The sequence below is a fragment of the Chinchilla lanigera genome, unplaced genomic scaffold (assembly GCF_000276665.1).
Source record: "Chinchilla lanigera isolate Chin_1 unplaced genomic scaffold, ChiLan1.0 scaffold00009, whole genome shotgun sequence".
NCBI lineage: Eukaryota > Metazoa > Chordata > Mammalia > Rodentia > Chinchillidae > Chinchilla > Chinchilla lanigera.
This window is the reverse complement of record NW_004955410.1, coordinates 36,978,348-37,002,478: the sequence shown is the minus strand read 5'-3', so window position 1 is coordinate 37,002,478 and position 24,131 is coordinate 36,978,348. Positions and strand designations below refer to the sequence as shown.

Genomic DNA, 24,131 nt, shown 5'->3' with positions numbered 1-24,131 from the left:
CTGAAATTTCCAACTCTAATTGTGGCTTTGTCTATTTTTCCTTAATATTCTACCAATTTTGGCTTCCAGCTTTGTGAAAATCTGTTACTACATGTAGAAACAACAATGATTATGTCCTCTTGACAGGCTGACCCTTTTCTTGTATCCCAGTTGATGTTATTTACTTTGAGGTCTGTATTATGATACAGATCTGACACTAATACGAAAAGTACAACTTCCTTTTTACAGCTTATTTCCTTGTTAGCATGACACATCTTTTTCATCCTTTTATTTTCAAATTATTTGTTTCTCCTTTTATTTTCAAATTATTTGTTTCTCCACATTTAAAGTACGTTCTTAAAGGTATTTGGACCTGGCTTCTTAAAAAATCAAACTGATACTCTTTGCCTTTAATGGGGCATTTAGAGTATTTCTTTTAATGTGAGCGATATGGTTAGGTTTGAGTGTTATCACCCTGCTATTTTTTTTCTATTCATCTCATCTGGGTTTTTTCCCCATTTTTGTGGACTCAGTACTTCTTATGACTCCGTTTATCTCCCTTGTTGGCTTATTAGCTGTATTAGAGGTTGCTTTGGGGTTGTAATACACATCTTCAATATGTCAGTTTGCCTTCAAGTGATATGATATACTTCATACACAAAGTAAAAACTGTACCAATAAAGTTACATTTCTCTTCATGGTCTCACATCTATCATTCATTTTACTTTCATATAAGTTCCATAGTAAATTACACTTCCTTTTTAGTAGTTAACTAACTTTTAAAGAAATTTAAACGCAAGAAAATTTTTTCTGTGACTGCTCCACAGTTCTAGTACTCTTCACTCCCCTATGTAGATCTGTACTTTCATTCAGTTACCATCTTCCTTTGGATTGAAAATTCCCTTTTATATTTATGTTTTAATTTGCTACAGATGAATTCTGTTTCTTTATGTCTGGAACTGCCTTATGTCATTTTCTCTTTTAAAGGATATTTTCTCTAGGCACAGAGTTCTAGATGGACAATTATTTTTAATTGTTTTCTTGAAGTATTATTGAGATGTTGTAGTGCTTGCGCTACAGATCACTCTATTATTATTTCCCTTCAGCCTGAGAAGCTTCATTTAATATTTCCCTCAGGATAGGTCTGCTGGTGAAAAATTCTTCAGTTTACCTTCATCTGAGGAAGTCTTTATTTCATGTTTGTTTTTGTTTTGTGAGACAGGGTCTCATCTAGTTCTAAGCTGGCCTTGAACTCAATATGTAACCAGGCTGGCCTCAAACTCATGGTGATCCTCCTGCCTCAGCCTCCCAGGTGCAGTTACGTTCATTTCTGAATGATATTTTCAGGGGGCCAGGGATATAGTTCAGCAGCACAGCGCCTGACTGGCAACATGAGGTCCCAAGTTCAATTCCCAGTTCCAAAAAACAAAGATATTTTCATGATTCTAGTATTCTAGATAGTTTCTTTCAACACATTAAAAATGATATAATTCATAGTAATTTTTAAGTACTGTATGTAACTTCATCTTTCTCTAGTTGCATTCAAGAGTTTTCCTTTATCTTTGGTTTGCAGCAGTTTCATTATGTGCCTGAGTGTGGACTCTTCTATGTTTATCTTGTATAAGTTTCACTGAGCTTCCCGAATCTGTACATTTAGAGTATTTCCTCAATTGTGAAAATCATCTTCAAATATTTTGTTCTACAACATCCCCTTTTTCCTCCTCTGCAATGACATCAATTGGGGTTCCAATGACATCAATGTTAGGCCTTTTGATACAGTCCCAAGTAGGCTTTTTTTTTTTCAGTCTTTTTCTCTGTTCTCAGTATTATTTCTACTAGGTTTTTTGTTCTTTGGGTTGTTTGTTTTGGTTTTCATTTTGGAGACAAGTTTTTTGAACTGTATAAAGTTCAAGCTGGACCTGAAATCACTAAGTAGCCCAAGCTGGCCTCGAACTCATGGCAATCCTCCTGCCTCAGTTTCCCAAGTGCTACAGGACTACAGGGGTGCACCACCACACTTGACTGTTTCTATTAGCTAATTTTCAAGTTCACTGACCCCTTTCTCTGACATCTCCATTTGGCTATTGAGCCCAGCAGATAATTTTTTTAACCTTACCTACTATACTTTGCCATTTCTAAAATTTTTATTTGGTGGCTTTTTTATATATAGTTCATTTTTGAGAAATTTTCTTACAGTTCATTTCAAGAGCGCTGTTACCAACATGGCTGCTTTGAAGTATTTAACAATCATACCAATTAGATCACTTGCGGATGGGCATCTATTGATTACCTTTTTCTTTAAGAAGTGGTCAGACTTTTTTTGGCTGAATGATTCTGGAGGGTATCCTAGACACATTAAATTGGTCATCATGAGTCTCTGGGTCCTATTAAAAGGCTTGGGAATGGAGGAGCTGTTTTGTTTTGTTTTATCAAGGAATTAACTGTTTCTTTGCAGATTGCAAGTTTCACCTGTCCTGGGCATACTGGTTCCAATGTTGGTTCATATTTTGAAGCTTTAGCTGTGCTTGCTCAGGTGTGTTCCACACGTGCACAGTTTTGGTAAGGCACCATTCTTCCAGGTCTCTCCTCATGTCCCATATTCTCTGGTTGTCAAAGACCCCTTTTTCCCAATTCTTCTAACCAGCAATATGAGGTTCTCTCAGAGCCTTGGCTCCCTGTGCTACTGCAAAATTCTACACAGTGGGACCATGCTCAAGACAAAGAAGTAAAAAGGGAGACGGGAGAGATAATAATGTAGATTTCCCCCTGTTCTTCACATGACAGGAGCCCATTTTCTCAGGGATGGTTTTTATCTCGGGGTTTTAGGAGACCACATCACCACCATCACACCACAGTACACCTGCTCCACAATTAAAGCTGCCTTAGGAAAGCACTAGGAGAAAAAACAGAAAAACAAAACCAACAAGGATTCTCCACCGTGCTCTGCAGTTTACAGGGAATTTTTTTTTTAAAACCTGTGCTCAGCCAAAGCTGGCTTCTCTCTAGGTCTTTGTCCATACCACCCACTACTCAGCTCCTGAGTCAGCCTGCCCTGGGTACAAAGAACAATAACCATGAACTCCATTGCTGCCATACTGGTCACTCATTAAGTAGTATTTTCTCTCCTCGATGCACCTGCTATTATTTACTTTTTGGAGGCCTCCCATAGTTGTCTTTGTGTTTTGGTGTAATCACTAGGAAAGATGGGCTGTAACACCCCGCCTTAAATCCATACATTATTCCCATAACTGAATTCAAAACTGTTTGATGACTGTCTCTACAACCTATTTACTTTTCCCAAGTCAGGGCTTATGAACTGTTCATGTGACTTATGAGACTTGGGATGTAACTTACTTCTACCAATACCCATCCTTCCACATCCATGAATGAATCATTCTTATGACTTAATTTCAAAATCCTAATCCTAAGGAGTGCCTCAGCTGTACATTTTCACTGGTTGAGTCCTAGTAATGAATAAACCAGTATAACCAGAAGGTCAATATATTTGATATCCTTAAGTCATCAGCTAAATCTCTCAGTTATAATTTTTTTTTTCCTGGTACCGGGAATCCAACTCACGACCTCGCACTTCCCAGGCAGGCACTGTGCCACTGAGCTAAATCCCCAGCCCTCTCAGTTATAATTTATATTCAGTTCATATACAATAAAAAGTGACAGGTGTTCAGTTAGAGGAGTTTTGACAACTGTGGTCCCATTTAACTTTCATTCAAATTAAAATATTGAACGTTCTCATCACTTGAGAAAGGTCCTTCATACCCATTTCTGAGCAATTCCTGACCCATTCGACTTCTGGTTTCTATCATCACAGACAAGTTTTAGCTATCCTTATAGTTACCTAAATAGAATAATCTGGGATATATTCTTTTGTGTCTGTTTTCTTTTGTGTCAACCTATTGTTTCAGAAGTCTCCATGTTATTGCCTGAATCAGCAAGTTGTTCCTTCCTACTGCCCTGTAGTACCCCACTGCACAACTATCCATTCTTCTATACATAAGCATTTGGGTTGTTTGCAGTTTATGCCTATCACAGATAAAATTGCTGTGAAATTGTTATACAGTCTTGTTTTTATAGCCATATGTTCTCATTTTCCTTGGATACATATCTAGAAGTGAAAAAGAACTTCAGGGTAAAGGCCAGAAGTTACTGGTCACAGGATGAGTATATTTTTTCAAGAAAGTGACAAACCTTTTCTAAGGTGGTTACACCATTCTACCTTCCCACCTACAGTGTATGACAGTTTTAGTTGCTCCATTTATTCTATACTAGGGCAGACTTTTTGATTTTGGTATTGTCAGGCTTCTCTATTTTAACCATTCTAGACAGTAGGTATGGTAGCTCATAAGATTTTAACTTTTCTTTTATGGCTTGTAGCTAGATGTCTCTCCAAAGCCTTATGCAAATGAGGATTTTCTGAGGTGGCTCGATCTAGGATGTGTAAATGTTAATTAAGGGTGTGATACTGAGATTAAGTGTGTGGTACTGGATTAGTCCACTAACTGTTTTATCACAGTTCTGGGCATGGGTAATGGGAAGCCCACCCTGGGTGTGGGTGGCACCACCCAAAACGCTTGTGGCTTGGATTAGATAAAAGGGAAAGGAAGGCGTGCTGCTGTTGCTGCTTGCTGCCTTCTGCCTGCCCTACCATGGACTGCTTTTCGTCTGAAGTGCTGCCCTGCCTTAGGAGTCAGTCAGCTACGCACTGAAACCTCTACAGATTGCAAGCTGAAAGAAACCTTTCTTCTCTTAACTTGTGGCAGTCAAGTATCTTGTCCCAGCAATGAAAAAGTAACTAAGACAATTTCCTTGGTGACTAGTAATATTGAGAACATTTTCACATACTTACTGTCCATTCATACATATTCTTTTGTAAAGTACCTGCTTTTAGGCTTTTGTTAATTCTATAGTTATTTTCCATCTAACATAGTTGTCTCTGTATATAGAATGAACATCTACAATATTTGTTTTGTATTCCTGATATAACAAATTATCACAATTTGTGACTTAATACAAATTTAATATTTACAGTTCCACAGAATTAAATGCAACACAGGTCTCACTGGACTAAAATTATCCATTTCACATACAAAATACATTCATCCAGTCTCCCAAAATCTCAATACAATGCAGCACCAATTCAAAGTCCAAGGTTTTATCTCAATCTCACTGATTCTAAAGTGTCAATCAAAGTCATATAAATTAGGTATGGGTGAGAATCTTAGTATAAACCATCCAGAGGCAACATTCCTGCCCCTCTTCAGACCCACAAAGCTAGAAAACAAGTTCCCTGCTCTAACAATTAAAGATATTTCCACTATAAGAGAAAACAGAATGAAAGGTCACTGGTCCCAAACAACTGTAAAATCCAGCCAGGCAAACAGAGTAGGTTTTTGCTTGGGCAGAATTCTGTAAAGTTTTCAGTGCCATCCTATAAGGCTTGCCCCTCTGTCCCTGAGTTAATGCTCCTTTTTCATAAAAGGTAGCTAGCATGACTTAAAAGCTGAGTAGTTCTATTAGCTTGTTGCCTGCCTGAACAATTTTGTGTACTGGCAGCCTTCTTTTACTTAGTCTTCTCTGTCCCTTCAAGTCCAAGCTGACAGTGTTTCTGCTGGCACGAGAGCCTCAAGATCAAGAACCCTGTGCTGTGCAGGTCTACCATGTCAATTCCCAAACTCAGTCTACTGCATAGCAGACTTGCCAAAGATTTTATGTTGATAATCCCATCTCCATTTTTGGCTTCTTAGTTGGAATCTGTAAGTCTCACTTTTGGTATCTTCAGAGTGCTCTGTGTGAGTGAATACTCTGACCTTTTAATCTGAGGTTCCAGCAAAAAGGTTCTGCAGTGACTCCTTTGGCTTTTCCTCTAGCACACATTTTTTTTTGACAGTAAATCTCTTCGTTTTAACATTCTCTGCAATTTGGGTAGATTGAAAATTTCCAAAATCTCAAGGTCTAGTACATTTTGTTTAACAGGTCTCCCTTCAATTTATTGCTCTACTTTCAAATTTTGCTAAAATCAGTAAAGAGAAACCAGAGTGCACCTTCAACATTTTGCTTGGAAATTTCCTCAGTTAAACATCCAAGTTCAATGCTTGTAAGTTCTGCTTCCCACATAACCACAGGCCATAAGTCTGCTAAGCTTTCCGTCACTATAACAACAAGGACCCCTTTCCTCCTTGTCTTAGTTACTTTGCTTATTGCTGACACAACATCATTAAAGGAGGAAAGGTCTATTTCGGTTCACAGTTTGTACATGTTTCAGTCCATAGTCAGCTGGCTCCCAGGCAGGGTGGCATAGCAGAGTGGCCTGGCAGAGGAGAAACAGTCCATGGCAAAGCACAACAAGCAGAAGGCAGCAAGCAGTCTCTTTCTGTCCCTTTATACTCCACCCAGGCTACCCGCCTTTTGTGTGTACCACCTATACCCAGGATGGGGCACCCTTAATCCCAGCACCACACCCTTAATCCAGCCACCTTTGAAACCCCCTTATGACCCCAAGAGTCTTTAGAAGGCACATCTAGATATAAGGCATAACACAACTGTTTCCAACATCTTCCTTATTTCCTATGAGCCCCCACTACCCACAACTTTAATGTCAACATTTCTACCATCAGACTGCTCACGGTGATTTAGGCATTCTCTGAGGGATTGTTTTCTTTGTCCTGTTCCTTACTTTTTTCCTAGTCTATAATAGTCATTAGTATCCATAGTGTTACTAACAGTCTAGGGTTTTTCTCACATGTACCTCAAAATTCTTCCAATTCCTTGCCTAATTCCTAACACACACCCACATTTTTAACTATTTCTACAGTAGCACCTCTCTTGAAAGTACCATCATTTATATTAATTTTCTATTACTGCTATTACAAAGTACCACAAACCTAGAGACAACATTCACTTCTTTATCTTTCCATTATATAGATTAGAAACCCAAAACAGGACTCACTGGGCTAAAATCATATAATCAGGGCTGCCTTCCTTCTGGAGGCTGTTGGGGTTGCTACAGTTTGAGCATGTGCCCCAGAGGTTCCTGTCCTAGAAGCTTAGTATCTATGGTGCAGGTACTGAGGTGGTAGAACCTTGCGGGGGGAATGCAGTACAAGGTGGCACTGTCCTCAGATGGGAAGAAGGCAGGACCTGGTTAGTTCCTGCAACAATGAGCTGCCATACAGAGAGAAAGTCTGCTCCCTGAGCCCCTCTGGCTTCCTGTCTTACCACATGTTCCCTGCTGCACACACTCCTGCCTCTGTGATGCCATCAGTCATGGGGCCCTCACCAGAAGCCAGATACGGCCACCAAACTTTCAGCCTCTGAAATTTTTTAAGTACTCAACCCCAGGTATTTTGTTTTAGAAATAAAAAACAGATTTAGGATATATTTCCAGTTTACAGAAGTCACTTATGCGCCGTGGCTCATGGCCCCCTTCCTCTGTCTTCAAATCCAGCAATACTGCATCCCTCTGACCCTGCTCTCATCATCATGTCTCTATGGAACCCCTTCTGCTTCTCACTTCCATTGTTAAGGATGCGTGTCTGGGCAGGACCCACATGAATAATCCAGGATAATCTCCCATGCTGCTATTTAGCAACTTAATTTCTCTGTACCATATAACGTAACATATTCACAGGTCCTGAGAATTAAGACCTGGACATCTTTAGGGAGCCATTATTCTGCCTTCCACATCTACTAATCAATTAAAATGACCTAGAAGCAAGTTGTAATTCAAAGTAGCCTCAGACAATTCAAGAGGAAGCATTAATAGCTAAAACCCAGATGACTAATATATTTAAAAATTTTTAAATAGTGATTCTAGCAATCTAAAAGTTTTCTGTTTCATCTTTGGGGCAGACACTGTTAGTTGACTAATACAACACCCATTTTCAATTCCTTTCTTCCTTGCCTACCCTTAATGTGTGAATTATAAAAACTAAATACTCATTTTCCTGGCCTCCTAAGGATAGTTGTATAATACAGTTGTGCCAAGTAAAATCTAAAAATTGCCTTGGGAAAAGCTATTGTATTCCTGATAAAAGCAGCAGATGGTGCTGGCACTTTCTGGCCCCCTTCCCAGTAACCCTCCTGCCTTGAGGGTGATGCTCTGCCACTAATTCAGAAACCTATTTTGTAATAATGGAGCATGTCCAAACAAATCCAAGAGTCACCAGCCCAGCACTACTGAATGACTAAACCAACACCACCTAGTCTATGCCTCCAGACCTATGGTTATTAAGGAAAAATAAACTCCCATCTTGTTTAAGTCACTGTTTACATCTTCTTTTCTATTATTTTCAGCTAAAAATTTTCCTCATTACAACTATATTCAATGCAACTTTGGTTAAACACAAGCACCCTCCTCCAGAAATGTATTTTGTTGTATAAAAACCATATTTAGTTAAGTGAGTCATAACTAATAATGAAAAAGGTTTTTAAAATAATACTTATTACATATTTTAGAAGTATAAATTGTACATACTCATTCTAAGATATTTGGAAATTATCAAAATTTAAAGAAATTAAATATCTGCCATAATCCCAAACACCCAGAAATAACCTATTGGTAATTTATCAGTATATTTCCACCGTATTTCTTCTACACACACAATATGTTTTAAAATATATGGAATACACAGACTGCAATCAACTAGCATACAGCATTAAACTTAGTGAAGAATTTTTCCATATCATCAAAGATATTTTTAAAATATTTTCAAAAATTTAAAATATTTCCTAACATTATTAAAACATGATTAAATAATTTTAACAATGATAGACACAAGTTGTTCATCCTTTTCACTTGTAAAATGTGTTGTAATCATTCCACATAAGTCTTGCTATGTCTGATTATATTTTGAGGCTAGTTTTACAGATGCGGTATAATTTAGGCTGAAGGGATAAAACTCTTCATTCAATAAATGCTGCCAAACTGCTTTCTAGAAAAACTGGATCAATTTGTACTCTGCCTTGTGTGTACATGAATATCAGTCTTCCTTACAAATAAAAAATGCTTAACATATGATATTCTTTTAAATGCTTACTGTCTTTCTTACAGTTAAAAAAGTAAAACCAATAGAAAGAAAACAGCAAATATTCCACAAATGTATCTCATCCTAGATTCCGACTATTCACATACCTGCTTGTGACAATTATCACATCCTCAGAGATAGTAGCCATTTCTTTGATGGTAAGGTAGCACATTCTCCTCAACGTTTGCTGAAAAATTATTTATAAAAGGTAACAGTTATTCATAATGAAATGTTTTTCTTAATTGTCTGAAGTGAAGATCCCAAGTAGATATATTTAGAAAAATATATTTTAAAACATTTTTACCTCCCCTCAAAAATTTAAAATATCTGGGTAAGATGATATCCATAATATTACTATTTCCTAAACACAAACATTGTTTTTTTCCTTTTGTTGTTGTTGTTAATATTTTTCAGTACTGGGGATTGAATGAACCCATCCATGGCTTTCACACTGAGTTACATCCCCAGCCCTTTTTTTATTATTTCGAGACAGGGTCTTACTAAGTTGCTAAATTGCCTAGGCAGGACTCAAACTTGCAATCCTAATTCAGCCTCCTTGAGAATGCTGATATTTGACTCTAAACACAAATATTTGATGCACTGACATTCTGGAAAAAAAATCGAAATAAAAATTTAAAAATTCTATTAATTATATCAGTCTTTCTACCAAGAGATCCAAACTTAAGACTCTGATTTGTCTAAGTCCAAAGACATAGCACAGCATTTTCCAAAGTGCTAAAGGCTTGTCCTGAAAGAAGTGTTTTTAAAATTCTTTAAAAATGTGTATGGAGAGATACACACTGTACTTTCCTCAGCTGAGTGTATACCAACGTTTCTCCTGAGCTCTAAGTGATTTGCGCTTAGTTAATCAACTTCTGTTTTCAATTATCAAGATTTCTAGATGAATATCTGGATCTAAAAAGTATTAAACTAATAACAACAAGTCTGCTCCCTTCCCTCCTCGATCTCTGATTTATCCGTACACCACGGGTACCCATCAGACTCCATTTCCATTTGTCCAGCCTCATCCTCTTCTAAGTAACCAAATTTCTTATAAGTAAAGAAATCCAAATATCTCAAACCCAGTTCTAGAATCTAAGCTGAAGAGAGAATCTGGCAGAGGTCATTGAGCCCATTAAAGAAAGCAGAAAATGAGGATTCTTAAGGTAATTTAACAGAGAAAAAAATCAAAGAGAAAGCCAAAATAGGGTAGATCACAGACAAACAAATTTCCTATTAGAAGAAAACAGAAAATATGAATCAAATTTCAGAGCTGAAGAAAATCTGCGCACGCACACACACACACACACTTAAAAATAAACAAAATAGAAGCAGAAGAAAACTTGAGATGCAGTTTAACTAAAGCAGAAAAATAGGGGGGGTCAACATTAGTCATCACCAAAGAAATGAAATTAAAACCATATTTCTGATACTACCTCACACACAACCAAATGGCAAAACTTCAAAAGACTAACAATACAAAGTATTAGCAAAGATGTGCTCTCAGCCAGTAAAATATACTATATAACTAAACACTCAGAAATGCTGAATGACATAGGAACCAAAAGTTAAATAAGTAGAAATGGGCAAAATACAGGCAAATTCACAGGTACCAGAAGTAAAAACAAATCCTCATAGCCAGAGAGTATAAGCCTAGTACCTTAATGCCATCAGCTAGGAAGAACTGGATTCCATAAGGTATATTCTTCAGGCACAATGGAAATTATTCCAGATAGTAACTCACAGAGAAAACAAAACTCACAGGGAGGGGGTAAAAAGTGGTAAAGACATTAAGTCTCAATGAATAACAACAACAAAACCCCACAAAATTAATGTGTTATAAAATGAAGGATTTATGTATGTGTGTCCATGTATATGTAACACAGACATGTTTATATACATGTGGAATGAGAGCGTCCTAAGACTGACAGATTTCCCATAAGCAGGGAAAAGACAAAAATGGATATCAGATTTGGTAAGTCAAAACTCCACAATGCAAACTGTAGGATAACAACCCAAAGAACTTCCAAACTATTACCCCACATGTCACTGATGCTGTCCAGTTTTAGTATCTTTGATTTATTTTAGATAGTTTCTATTATTAATATGTTTTTATCCAGATGTCCCCCCAAAGTTTTATGCTTTCATAGCTGGAGTTTTTCTGAGCTAGCTCAATCTAGAGTGTGTGATACTGTGATTAAAGATGCATGGTACTAAACTAGTCCACTGACTGGAATTAGCACAGTTCTGGATAGGGATAATGAAAGCCTACACCCCTGGGTGTGGGTGGCACCAATCATATGCTTATAGCCTGGATGGACTATAAAGGAAGACAGGGAAGGCAGGTTGCTGCTTTGCTGTCTTCTGCCTGCCACACCATGAACTGTTCTTTCTGTGATCACCATCTGCCATGCTGCCCTGCCTTGGAGCCAACTGATTATGGACTGAAACCTCTACAAACTGTGAACTAAATAAAAGTTTCCTCTCTTAACCTGTGGGTGTTACGTATTTTGTCCTAGCAAAAAGAAAAGTAATTAAGACACTATACTAGTATGTGATATTTTTCCTGCATCTCTAATCTGCTATTAACCCCACGCAGTGTATTTTCTACTTTATAAACTGTTTTAAAAAAAAAAAAATCCAGAAAGTGTACGTGCATTTTGTCTTCTTCTTTACTCATTTTTTTTATGCCTTTCAATACATGCTTAAGTATACAATGTTTATAACAATTGTTTCAATGTCACTGTATGTTCACCCCATTATCTTTATCTTTTCTGAGTTTGTATCTGCTGACTCAGTTTTCTCCTGCTTAACTGTCTGCTTCTTTGCTTAGAGACTAACTGACTGACTGATTGCTGTACTTGGGACTGAACCCAAGGCCTTGTGTGTGCTAGGTGAGCACTCCACCACTGAACAACAACCTCACCCTTTTAAAAAAAATTTTTATTTTGAGGCAAGTTCTCCCCCTAAGTTGTCCAGGCTGGCCTTAAACTGGTGATTTTCCTGCCTTCCTGCCTGAGTACTTGAGATTATAGGTGTATACCCACCATGTCCAGATTTTATGAGACACTATAAATTAAAGAAATTTATGTTAACTACTGGATTTTGTTGTATTCTTTTACATAGTATTGAACTCTATCATGAAGTTAGGTTACCTGGGATTTGGTTTCCTTAAGTTTTGAGGCTTACTTTTAATAAACCTTCGAAAGCTACAATCTAAGGTTAATGTATTCCCATTACTTAGATAACACCCTCCTGAGAACTATGCCACATGTCTTCTATATTTACAGGGTCTTCCCACTCTCACTGATGAGATTATGAACTGTTCTCAGCCTCATGTTCTTCTGATTCTTTTCTGAGCCTTGAATGTTTTCCTTTCACATGTGCATAGAACAGCTCTCACCCACACTCAAGCCATAGTTCTCAGCAGATCCCTGGCTCTCTTCTCCTCTTTCCCACCTTCCTCTCTTGTATTCTGCCCTACAAATTTAAGTTTCATGGCTTCCCCAATATTCATTTGCCTTCCAGACTCAGAGAGAAGGTTAGGCTCTGTTACGGTTTGTGTCCAGATGTCCCTTATGTCCAGATGTCCCAGCCTCATGCTGGGATGAAAAGGTGTGTGATTACTAGTATTTGTCCACTGGTAGATCTGGCACCTGCCCTAAGCCAGATAGCATAAGTAGAATAAAAAAAGGGGTAGAAAGAAGCTGCTCTTGTCTCCTCGTTGGTTTTTGCTTTTCTTGCTTCCTTTTGCTGTCTTCTGCCTGCCATGAACAGTTTCTCCTCTCCAATGCCCCTCTGCCACACCACCCTGCCTTAGAGCCAGCTGATTGGACTGAAACCTCTACAAACTGTGAGCCAAATAAAACTTTTCCCCTTTAATTTTGTGTATCGGGTATTCTGGAAAAGTAACTAAGACAGACCCTTTTCAGTCTGCCCTGCCTGGCCTAAGGCCTAGAACCTGCCTGTGGGCAGTGAACTAGTACATGTGAACTAGTGCAATCCCAGGCTCATCTTGCTTGCTTCCCTTCTTCAGTTCACGGGCCTTGGATGCCTAGTATCTAATGTCTGAAAACTGCTGTTTCAGTTTGTTTGATTATCTAGCAGGATAAAGCCAGCCCCTTTACCATGGCTGGAAACAAAACAGAAATGTGTTCTTTTTTTGTTTGTTTTGTTTTGTTTTGTTTTTTTCCGGTACCAGGGATCGAACTCACAACCTTGCGCTTGCTGGGCAGGCTCTGTGCCACTGAGCTAAATCCCCAGCCCCCAGAAATGTGTTCTTAATGCAAAATATTGGGTAAATTATCTATTCTTTCACTATTAATTTCTAACTCTACTCCACTATAATTAAAGAATACAGTCTATATGACAGCATTCCTTTGAAATGTGTTGTCTGCCTTTGTAGCTAAGTTATACAGCTGATTTCTATAAATGTCCTTTGTACTCTTCATTTACATGTAATGTAGATAAGTCTGTATCTACCATCTTATGCAATGTAGGTTTGTCCTGTTTGATCTGTTTCTCTTTCTTTTTTCCCTTCTTCTGGCTTGATCTTTAGCCCCTTTTCCCAACTAGTTTGGAAGAAAAAAGCAATAGAAGAAAAAAAATCAGTGAAACAAAAAGCTGGTTTATGAAGAGATCAGTAAAGTTTATGAACCTCTAGACAAACTTCTTAGCAATAAAAGTGAAAAAACACAATTTACCAGTATCAAAAAAAAAAAAAAAAAATGACAGACACCACCACTATTCTGCAGGTTTTATAAGAATAAGGGAATATTATGAACAGATCCATTTTCCATCCCTTCACAAATCCCAAGCCCCTCTGTTATTCTCTGACATGTCCATCACCAAAATCTTCTATAGCCTCAAATTTTTCTCTGAATGTTCCCAACTTTTTTTCTAACTGAAATCAGGTTCTTCCCTAAGGAGCCTCCTGCAGCCTTCTCAAAACAGCAACTGTTTTCTCTCCCCCAAGCCCCACCTCCCCAGGCCTACAACTGAGAAAGATGTCCAAGTTGTTCCTCACTGCCTCTTCAAAACCATCATACCTTCTTTCACTGAACTCCTTCTTTAAAAAATCTCTGACTTTGACTTTCCTTGTCTTAGACTGTACCATCTGCCACAATTCCTGGTCATACATATAGACCCAGGTTACTTCCCTATGTTTAAAAAATATTAGTACAGTGTTTATTATCACTCTCCAATATTATCCCACTAATAATTACTGGCAATCATACGATCCACACAGACCTCATCCATTCCTTGAACTCCTTTTCTCCAGTGTCTTCTGTAGTGATCATCCATTTCCACTGTCACATCCTGTATCAGTAACAGTATTCCTTTCCATTTTATTTCTAAATATTATACTCTTCAACCACTACTGCTGTCTCTAACAATTCTTTTCATTCCATCATGACCTACAATCCAATGACCTTATTAACTTCTGCTGACCCAAACAGGCCCAGCATCAAACACCTGGCTGCAAAATCAGAGCCACAGAGAGGCAACAGGCCCTCTGCCCCCGTGCTTGACTGATAGTATTCTTGTACAACCCATTGTAGCAGTTTGAAATGCCTAGTTTTCTAGTCCAAGTCCTCTAATAAATACCTAATCCTAAAATACACTGGTTCTCTTCCCTGACTGAACCCTGAATTTGGTGCAGGAAGCAGTTAAAGGGAAACAGGACCCAAAGGCTATAAACATGAATTGTTTTTCTGCTTGGAGTAAAGGCATTAATGACCCTGAACAGTATATAGGACATGATGCAGTGGCAAAATAGTATTTCACTACTATTTATCATCTGCAGACAAGGACCAGGGAACAAATCATTCAGTAAATATGTTGCTGCTGCTAAAGATTTTAATAGAAGTAAGTTGTCAAAACTTAAGTTGTTAAAAGTAATTTGCTTAGGGTTGGAGATGTAGCTCAGGAGTGCAGCACCTGCCTGGCAAGCACAAGGCCCTGAGTTCAATTCCCAGTACCAAAAAAATAAAAAGGAAAAAAAAGATCAAATAAATCAATAAGAGTAAGTTGCTCAGTAAAAATAATGGGTTAACTGTTTCTAAGTACACTGGAGAATTCTTTTCTTGAGAAAAGAAAATGATGAGCTTAGCATTTTAAATATACAGCTCATGGTCTAAAGACTTAGGTCATGTGGCCACAGAGCTCACAAAGCACATCCTGCAGGCAGCTGAATTACAACGCAAAATTCAGCTCACCTCCTTGGAGGGCCTCTTACATGAAAGTTAGGACCTTGACTGGCAAAGAATAAAAGCCTTGAAAATTGACATGGAGACATATAGACAGATTCTGATGGAGCCGAGTGCCTGAAACTCCTAAAATCTGTCAAGCTTTCTTCACCACTGGAAGCAGTCATTCATTCCACGTCTGAGGAATCAAGTCTCCTTTGCCTGAAAGCTACACAAAGGCATCCCCCGAGACACTTACCTTATAGGCTTACTGCTCATCATGCTACAGACCTACTCCTAAAACCTCTCATTATTGAGATGCATAACCAGACTCAAATCCCAGAAAATCTTGGAGGTTGGGTACAAAATGTGACCCGTGCATACATGCAATATGTATGAAAAGATCTGCAAGATCTGGCCAACTTATGTCAACACAAAGCTGGGTTGATACATACGTACACAAATATGTATCTTAGAGTCCTCTTCCCTAAATGTTTCTACACTAGAGTTGGGCAGAAGAGAAGTACGTGTCACATTCAGAAAACAGAAGAAAAGCAGCAGCCACTATGCTCTGCAGGTTGGGGTGATCTGAGGCAGGATGTAGCAGGGCTGGCAGGTTTAATCTGTTCTCATGCTTCCTTTCCCTATTCCATGTCACCTTCCCTACTCCGTATCCAAATAGCTAGTCTTCTCAACTGCCAGGCCTGCTGACCAAGAGCAACCCCAGGCCCACCAGAAACACAACTAACACCTGGAGACATGGTAGCTGCATGCTCTGGATTCTGAGGCCACCTTTGCAGTGTCATACCAAAAGGTAAGTATTAACTATTTTTTATAACTGTATGGTATGTCTATAGAGAACAGTTTTGTACAATATATTTTAATTTTTTCATTTTTACATGCCCTTTAATGAGGATTTATAAGTTTTATAGAAAATAAACATGCAATTTTAAACATTTCAGGCAAATCTCTCTAACCTGGAACACTAAATTTCCCTGGGGGAAAACAAATAAAAGGAGCTTTTTCATCCTAAAAGAATAAAAAAAAAAGAAAACTTACATCATTAGATTGAAACAATCGAGTCATTGCAAAGAAGGCTTCTGTAGCTTCCACAGTTCCAAAGTGTTCACCCTAAGTAAAATTTGAAACAATTTTTTAAATTTTAAAATGCAGATGCTAAGAACTTTCTCTTTATTTCTGCATAAATCTTTTAAAAGCCAGGAAAAGTCTCTTTGTGAACATTCTGCTTCTTGGTAATTTTTCTGGCTTTCAATTTACAAACCTGCAGGGCCATTTATGCATACCTTATTTAAAATAATTCAGTGTTGCACAGCACACTTAATGTTATGGAACAGTGCTAAGCTTTTAACAGACACTGCTTTTACTACCCTGAAGAAAGATCTACAAGGAGACAGAATATGATGCAAGTAGTTTCTAATCAGAATAGGATGCTAGTATTACACTGCCCAACAGCAGAGATCATTCCTTGCACATTTCAGTAGTCTAATGCCTAGCACAATGCCTGATATATCATAGGAACATAATAAATATGAACCTATAGGAACTGTCTATGAGAAATCCCAGAAAATACACCAAAATGGGGTCCAATCAAAAAGAAATGATCCAGATTCATTGTGTCACCATGGCTTAAGTGACTGCTACAGATCCCATAAAAATATGATTTGGATCAGCACTTCATAAAATTTAACCTAGATCCATTTGTAGATCCTGCTGAAATGCAGATTCCAATTCATTGGAACCCTACTTTTTGACTCAAAACTCACAGAACACGTGGCTCTGTTAACTTCAGTAGAATTTTAAAGTGTTTTTCCATAAAGATCTAACAAAAACCAGGAAAAGAGATAAAACAAATGTTCCCAAACCCGTTCGTGTGGTTAATTATGTTTATCATATGCTTGATAATTTCCTTATCAAGGCAACTGTTTCAACATGAATTGCCCCATGATAAAGGTACTGGCCAATATAAAAGAATATGCGGGGCTGGGGATTTAGCTCAGCGGCAAAAGCACCTGCCTGGCATGCTCAACGTCGTGAGTTCAGTTCCCGGTACCAGAGAAAAACCAAAAACAAAAAAAAAAATAAATAAATAAAAAAATAAAAGAATATGCTATTCTGAATCAACTCTGACAACTCAAAAACTCTGTTTATATTATGTATTTAGCCTATTTGGACATAATTCCAAAGGGAAAAGTTAAATCAAACTGACTGTGGCTTAAGTATTTACAATATGCTGCTACAGAGGGATTATGCTGTTTGTAAAAAAATATTTTATTTAAAACTATATTCTGTTGCTCAGTCTTAGTTTTGAAAGCTTTATTAAATCTCTGAATGAGATCTTCAGTTACAAAACAGTAAAAATAAAGCATTCTCTTAGAATTCAAATTGCAAACTATAGTCTTCTCAGTATCTTATGATCTATGAACAAAAGTATACTGCTTAAGGCTCTAGAAATTTCATGAGATTTTTTACAATGTGAAACAAGAAAAAAAAAGTGATAGTGATAGATCTATATTCTAGTGATAGATCTATATTCCATCTAGTGATAGATTTATATTCCATGGCAAGTATTATTTTGGTTTTGTCTGTTATATCCCAGTGCCCAGAACAGTGCACAAGACACAGCTGGAATGCGATAAATACTTGCTGAGTAACCATACGACAGCTGTTTCTGAATGTTTACCATGTGTTTAGCACTATTCTCAATGCTTTATGTTTACTATTTCCTTTAATCATTATAACTTCATAAAACAGGTATTACCATAATCCTCAATGCAGAACAGGACATTGAGGCCCATAATGATTAAATTACTTGCCCCAAATCATATCCCCTATAATACTGGAACAGGGATAATAAACATGAAATCTGAATATTAAAATCAAAGTTTTAAAACATCATTACTATACAAAAAAATCTGAAATTTGCCTGACTTTGCGCTATATTTTCAGAAAACCATAAAGACCCCCAAAATATACACACAATATGGTCTCATTTGTACTTATTAAACTGACACCAATATATTTATTAAGAATCTACTTAAATGTGCTTAAATGGTTTAATAACCTCATGACTATAAAAAGAAACATCATACACCTTTTGCTCTAAGAGTTTTGCATATTATTAATCAAATGTGGATTTTAAAATTCAGTAAATTTTTAAAAAATTACTATACTTTCTAGAAAACACTTACTGTATGTTACATATTTCTGCTCTGTCACACAAATCTCAGGAAAAATCAAAATAATTTACCTGGTTCAGTAAGTAGAGAATCTTGGTAAGAATATGCAAACATCTTCTTGGATTGATAGGAGTTTCATTGAATATACGAGCCTAGGTAAACATTAAAAACATTATGCTCATATAGTGCATTTACCATCACAAATTACCTCAACTCAACTGTAATAAAGACTGTATTTAATACAATCTCCAGAAAGTTCTCACTTTACTATAGTATATGACAAATTATTAGATGTGGCCTTGATTTTCCAATTTCTAACTCATTCCTTAGTTTAACCATCTATGGGCTTCATCCATAGGGCCTTTATGTTAAAAGGCAGTCACCATATTTATCAAATGAACACAACGAGGTGCATTTCCCAACACATAGCAAAGCCCACATTTCCATAAGCTCTATTCTGTGACATGTAAATCCTCCTCTTTTTTCTTAAAGCCTCTATTTTTTTAACTCAATTACATTCCTTAATTCTCATTTTGGATGTCCTGATCATAGTATCCCAGAGGTTCTTTGCACACCATTCTAAAAAAAATAGAAAACAAAATCACAATTTACTTTCAAGCCATACCTCCTGTAAGACAGCACTCTTCTCCAGATGCTGGAAAGGATTGGAGCCACTACCTATAGCATAAAACAAAACAAGTCTTCAGTAGCTGCCCTACACATTTATTTTCTAGATAAGGGCACTAAATGTTTGGGAAATCTCAAGTGAGGTGATCACTTAGCTATCACAGTGATAATACTTATTAATATGCATATAAACCGAATGCAGTCATTTTGATTCTGATACAAGTCCTGTCGTCACATACTCTAAGAGCTTGGATTTCTTTTGCAGGAACCATACCCAAAACGCACGTCTTCTTCCCTGCCCTCCCCCGCCCCCAACGAATGTTACAAACGTGTCATTCCCACACAACGAAGATTAATTACATTATGGTACCTCACTTTTGATTTAGCTAAAAGCAAGGCCTGTTTTATGTGTTTCTAAAATTTACTGAAAGGCACAGATAAAGAGTTGCGTAGAAAATCACATGAAAATAAACCTGGATGAGGCCACGGGTGTTAACTAACCTAACCCTCTACCACGCTTGGCAGCTTTCAAACGCTGGGAATTTTTTTTCTTTTGGGGATGGCTTGGCATCTTCCCCAGCTGCTCGTAAGTCACTTCTGGATGCAGGATGTTCCATGGGATGGCTGGCCTCTGGGAACAAGTGACAACCAAAGGCCACCAAGAAGACTAGAAGGTACACGCCACCTCCACGTCCATATATACGCACTCGCTGCCCCGTGGGCCCCAGCCCCGGAGAAGACGGTGTGTACTCGGGACCTTAAATCACCAGCACTCCCGGCCACATAGGCCGGCGCAGCCGTCCTTCAGGGCGGCTGCAGACCCGCGGGACTGCGGTTCGGAGGGGCTCAGCGGAAGGGGGGATGGGGGCGGAGCCAGGCCGGGGGCGGGGCTACGGAGCAGCCCGAGGCGGTGCGCGCGCCCGGGCGGGAGCGCGCGGTCCAAGGGGAGGCCCCGGCGCCCGGGGGAGGGGCTACGGCAGGCCCCCGGCTGGAGCGCCCACGCCCCCAGCCCAGCAGTCCGGGAGACCTGGTGGCGGCGGGCGAAGGAAAGGGGCGCCCGCGGCTGAGAGTGGGCGACAGAAGCCCCGCGCGTACCAGACTCCTCGTCCTTCTTGTCGAATTTTTTAATCATCTTGGACGACTTCCCAGCGCCCAGACCCACTGCAGCCGTCCCAGGCGCTGCGGCCGGCAAGCGGAAGAGGCTGCAGGAAGCCTGCCCCGTCTCTTCCCACCGGTTGGGCCGCCAGGCCGTCACTCGAGGCCAAGGCCCGCCCTCCCGAGCCGTCGCTGCCTCCCTCACCCCTTTGGAAACGTAGCCACGCTTTTTGGTCTCCCCGCCGTCGCGAGGGGCGGGCCCGGGCTTCGCCCCGCCCACTGCCCGCAGCTCGGCGGCACACGCTTGCAGACTGCTGCGAACTGATTTTATTTGTCGGCTTCTACAGGGCCCTCAGCCGCCGAGAGCGAGGCGAGAGCCCTGAGGCGTTTGTTTTCACTTAACAAGAGTGGCATTTTCGATTATCCACTGCTGGGCCCTTCCGTTGCGGAAGGAGTTTTCCCCCGGCGCGTTCCGGGTGGGCTTCTCTTTCAGAAGCGATGAAAGTGTGAGTGGTTCCTGGAGCAACTGGGAAGTCGGCGATTCACTCACTGACTTCTTGGAAGCTACGACAAAGCACAGGGCATCGTAGTGAATGTCATTTCCAAACGCGCTAGAAGGGTACTTACTTAGTGGAGGCTTGGGAGGACCGGAAAGCTGGTCTTTGCTCCTAGCCAGAGGGTACATCTTTTGGTTCGCAGACTGCCATTCCCAGCTTGAATAACGGGATTCCTTCTCTGCATCAAAAGCCAGTTTAAAGGCACACTGCCAGTGTAATCTTTCTTGCTTAGGCCCACCCTTTTCAAGGGATTCCACCTCCAGCCATTTTGATAGTTAAGTCTCTAAGTTGATGTGCACCCATGCATGCACTCGCGTACCTCTTTAGCCTTTGAGAGTGTATACGTTGGTGTTCTGGTGTTTGGGAGTGTGACAAACTTTAACTACCTTTGGCTTCAATGGCGTTACTGTATCCAGATTCTCTTTTAACCTCTGCCTGTTTTTCTGGAAGCTGGGATCGTCTTGCTACCACCCCTCCCCACTTTTTGGATGCATCTTGCCCTGTACATTATCCCTAGAATCTTATCCCTTATCTCTACTCGCATCACTTAGGTTCCGGTCCTGTCCTCTGCTTGGACAGCCTCCTAACTAGTTTCCAAGGCGTCCACTCTAACAGTTCTTAGTGTAATCTTTATTTGGATGTCTCTTAAACAAGAGGCAGTATTTTGGAGGGGGAACACTGGTTCAACTCTTCAGCAGATGTGTCTTTGTTTAGGAAATGCTCCATAACGAGTCCTTTACGAACAAAAGTAAACTAAGTACCCATTTTTCTTTTTTAGGGAAACTGCAAGTCACCTTACCGAGCTACCAGCTGAGATTAAGTGTTTTCTTTGTAAATATAAATTGAGTGCATGCTGTTAACCACCTTGCTGTTGCAAAATTAGAGAAATTCTAATCTAAGAGTCTAGAGAAGTTCCTTCCCCTTTATAAGCTTTAAGCTGAACTGCAGTATCCTACATATGGTATCATTTAATATTTAACTCACACTTGACTAAATGTACTGTATTAACTGTTACATTTGCTTTCTCTGGCTTATAATGTTCAAACCATGCTTTCCATGTAAAATTTCTCTTGGAAGAAATAGATGTTTGCATTTATATAGTCTGGGGCTGAAAATAAACAGGCTTCGGGAAGGAGAGATCCACTTCTCCTTCACTGGGCTAACTGTATTGGGAGCTAAGCAGAATAGTGTTCATAAGCTTGGAGAGTCCCAGGAATGGGAATGTGACAGAGGCCTGCTGCGAAGTACAAAGAAACTGAGGTTGGGGTGAGGCTGAACCTAAGAGTGGCCCGTTTTAAAGAAAAATAAATCACTCTGTGAGGCTTTTGTTCTACATCAAATTCTGTTTCATGCCACAGGCTGGTTTTAGTCACATATGGAGAGTTAGGGAGAAGCAGTAAGTGGGGATGGGAGGGGTGGCATAGGTGTAGGAAGAACAGAGAAGCCTGAAGAAGTCAGTTAAGGAATGGTGCAATATGACCTCACTCCTCTGGGACTGCAGGCTGCAAATGGCTGGCAAAGGTGTTAGGTAGTCACCGGGATGGCCTTGCGGGACAGGTAAGGTTGCCTTTGGGGGAGTCTCAGACACTGTTGAGAGAAACCCAGTGCGGGGAGTGGACCTTTTTTTGCAGCCATGGCTGGTGAGGCTAGGGGCCCATCAGTTACATGTTTAATACACATTTGTGTATCCAGTGCCCTTCGGAGGGCCCCAACTGCCAAATGGAGAAAATTTATATACTGTAATATCCAAAGCTGTTCATGATCTGGTCCATCTATCTCACATATTGAAAGTGCTATCACTGGTGTTTGCTAAGTGTCCCACATTGAATGGGTATCCTATAAATGTTGTTAAATGAAAGACAGCATATGAGGAGTGCTTTCATTAACACCCTCTTCCATACAAACTTATTTTAAACCCCTTCCATCCCATCCCCACACCAACCCCAAAGAGACTTGTTAATCCCTGAGACTCACACATTTATCCTTTGACTCTCCTAAAGCAGTTTCCCTCAAAGTAAGATATGCATATGTCTGGGTGGTTCTATGTAGTACATAGGTAAACATTTTAAAATGTATAAATTCGTATACCAAAACCATGCTGTCAAGAATGTGACATGATTTAGGGAAAGAATTTTTAAAATCCTTTTAAAGAAAAATGTTACATAAATAATAGAGCAAATCACATTAATAATATGCAAAAAACTGTAAAAGGAGGTGATATAGTTTGGGAAACACTATGCTTGCACTTTCTTAAAATTTTGGCTTTAAACCGAGTTCAAAGCCTTCACCACTTGAGCTTCTTTTAGCTCTTGGCCTTCCTGCTACTAGGAAAAAGTGTCCAGAACCACTAATATCAATTTCCCCATATCCCTAATCCTCATAGATTCTACCTCTAGCCCACATCTCAGTCCAATAAACCACTGCATTGAAAGAGAACTTACCATCTTTCATCTCGTCTCTTTCATAGGCAGGAGCAAAGTTAAGCTGTGGGTACATTTTTTTCTGTTTCCTCAAAGCATAGTTTTTCGAATACTGTCCTTCAGTCTTAAAGTCATTGTCAGTGGAAAACCTTAACCAAAACAGAAGTTCATTGAGTGGATTCTGAGGCAGGAGGATGATGGTACTGCACACTTTACAACTGGCTACATCCTCAGGGTTTTGGGGAGAGAAGAGGGGACAATGACAAGAAGCTGTTGATTAGTGAGAGCAGAGTGAGGGAGCATCGTTCAGTAGCCAGGTAGCACTGCCAACCCTTGAAGTAACTTCAGATTCTCCTTTCTTTTCTTCAGAACAGGTAAAAAAGGTGCTCCAATAACTGGTTTCAAATAAGACCTCTGCTGTCTTTTGTGTTTTTATGGCACATTGTTCCTACACTAAAGTCTTTAATTTGCTCAAAATGCAGACGTTAGAATAGACCACTTCCCTTCAACTTGAAATCGCAATCAGTGGAAAACTTTATCTTTGCATTACTGTTTCTCTTCCATTGGTGTGTATTAAAGGTCATGTAGGTTGAAAGTTCCTGAGGTCAAAACCCATGTAGGGAAGCTGTGTCTCGGTATTACATAGTTGGACAGGCTCCTTACAACTAAAACTATGTGAGGAACTTTCTCACTGAGCCTTGTTCTGTACAACCTTATCCAAAACCCCTTTGGCCCCCTTCTGTATTTGTTAAATTGTATTGAAAGAAAAGACAAGAAAGACTTTGAGTACAAGAGCCAGTGCTTTACCTAAACCATTGTTTTTCCTTGGATTTAGGATCATGAAAATTTTTCAAATGGAAGACTGGTTTCAGCCCAGATCTCAACTTTTTTTTCTGAGGCATCACGGAAGGGCAAAAGTTCTTGGTGGGCTTGTGCTGATGACTTTCCTATATGTGACAAAGGCAGAAAAAATAGGCAAGTAAGCTGAGTCCCTTGGGAGTGAAGAAGGAGGGGAAAAGGGGGAAGT

The 24,131-nt window shown here is 39.4% G+C and overlaps 2 protein-coding genes across 6 annotated transcripts in view; both read right to left on the bottom strand.

Annotated features, from left to right (window-relative positions):
- Window positions 1-20,246, bottom strand: part of LOC102010041 (coatomer subunit gamma-2) — a gene marked incomplete at its 3' end in the record, with an annotated part of 104,765 nt that extends 84,519 nt beyond the window's left edge. Inside the window, 5 exon segments of one of the 2 annotated variants that reach the window (XM_005377554.2) lie at window positions 9,128-9,207; window positions 16,268-16,339; window positions 18,477-18,557; window positions 19,031-19,083; window positions 20,128-20,246. In XM_005377554.2, coding sequence (XP_005377611.2) covers window positions 9,128-9,207; window positions 16,268-16,339; window positions 18,477-18,557; window positions 19,031-19,083; window positions 20,128-20,164 — 323 coding nt within the window. 2 annotated transcript variants of the gene reach the window in all.
- A 190-nt stretch (window positions 20,247-20,436) lies between these two features.
- Tsga13 (testis specific, 13) overlaps window positions 20,437-24,131 on the bottom strand; it is a 17,645-nt gene continuing 13,950 nt past the window's right edge. For all 4 annotated transcript variants that reach the window (XM_005377552.2, XM_005377551.2, XM_005377553.1 and 1 more), the window contains 3 exons: window positions 23,912-24,051; window positions 23,126-23,253; window positions 20,437-20,691 (listed from right to left, as the gene is read on the bottom strand). In XM_005377552.2, the coding sequence (XP_005377609.1) occupies window positions 20,522-20,691; window positions 23,126-23,253; window positions 23,912-24,051 (438 nt within the window). In that variant the 3' untranslated portion in view covers window positions 20,437-20,521. The remainder of the gene's footprint in view (window positions 20,692-23,125; window positions 23,254-23,911; window positions 24,052-24,131) is intronic.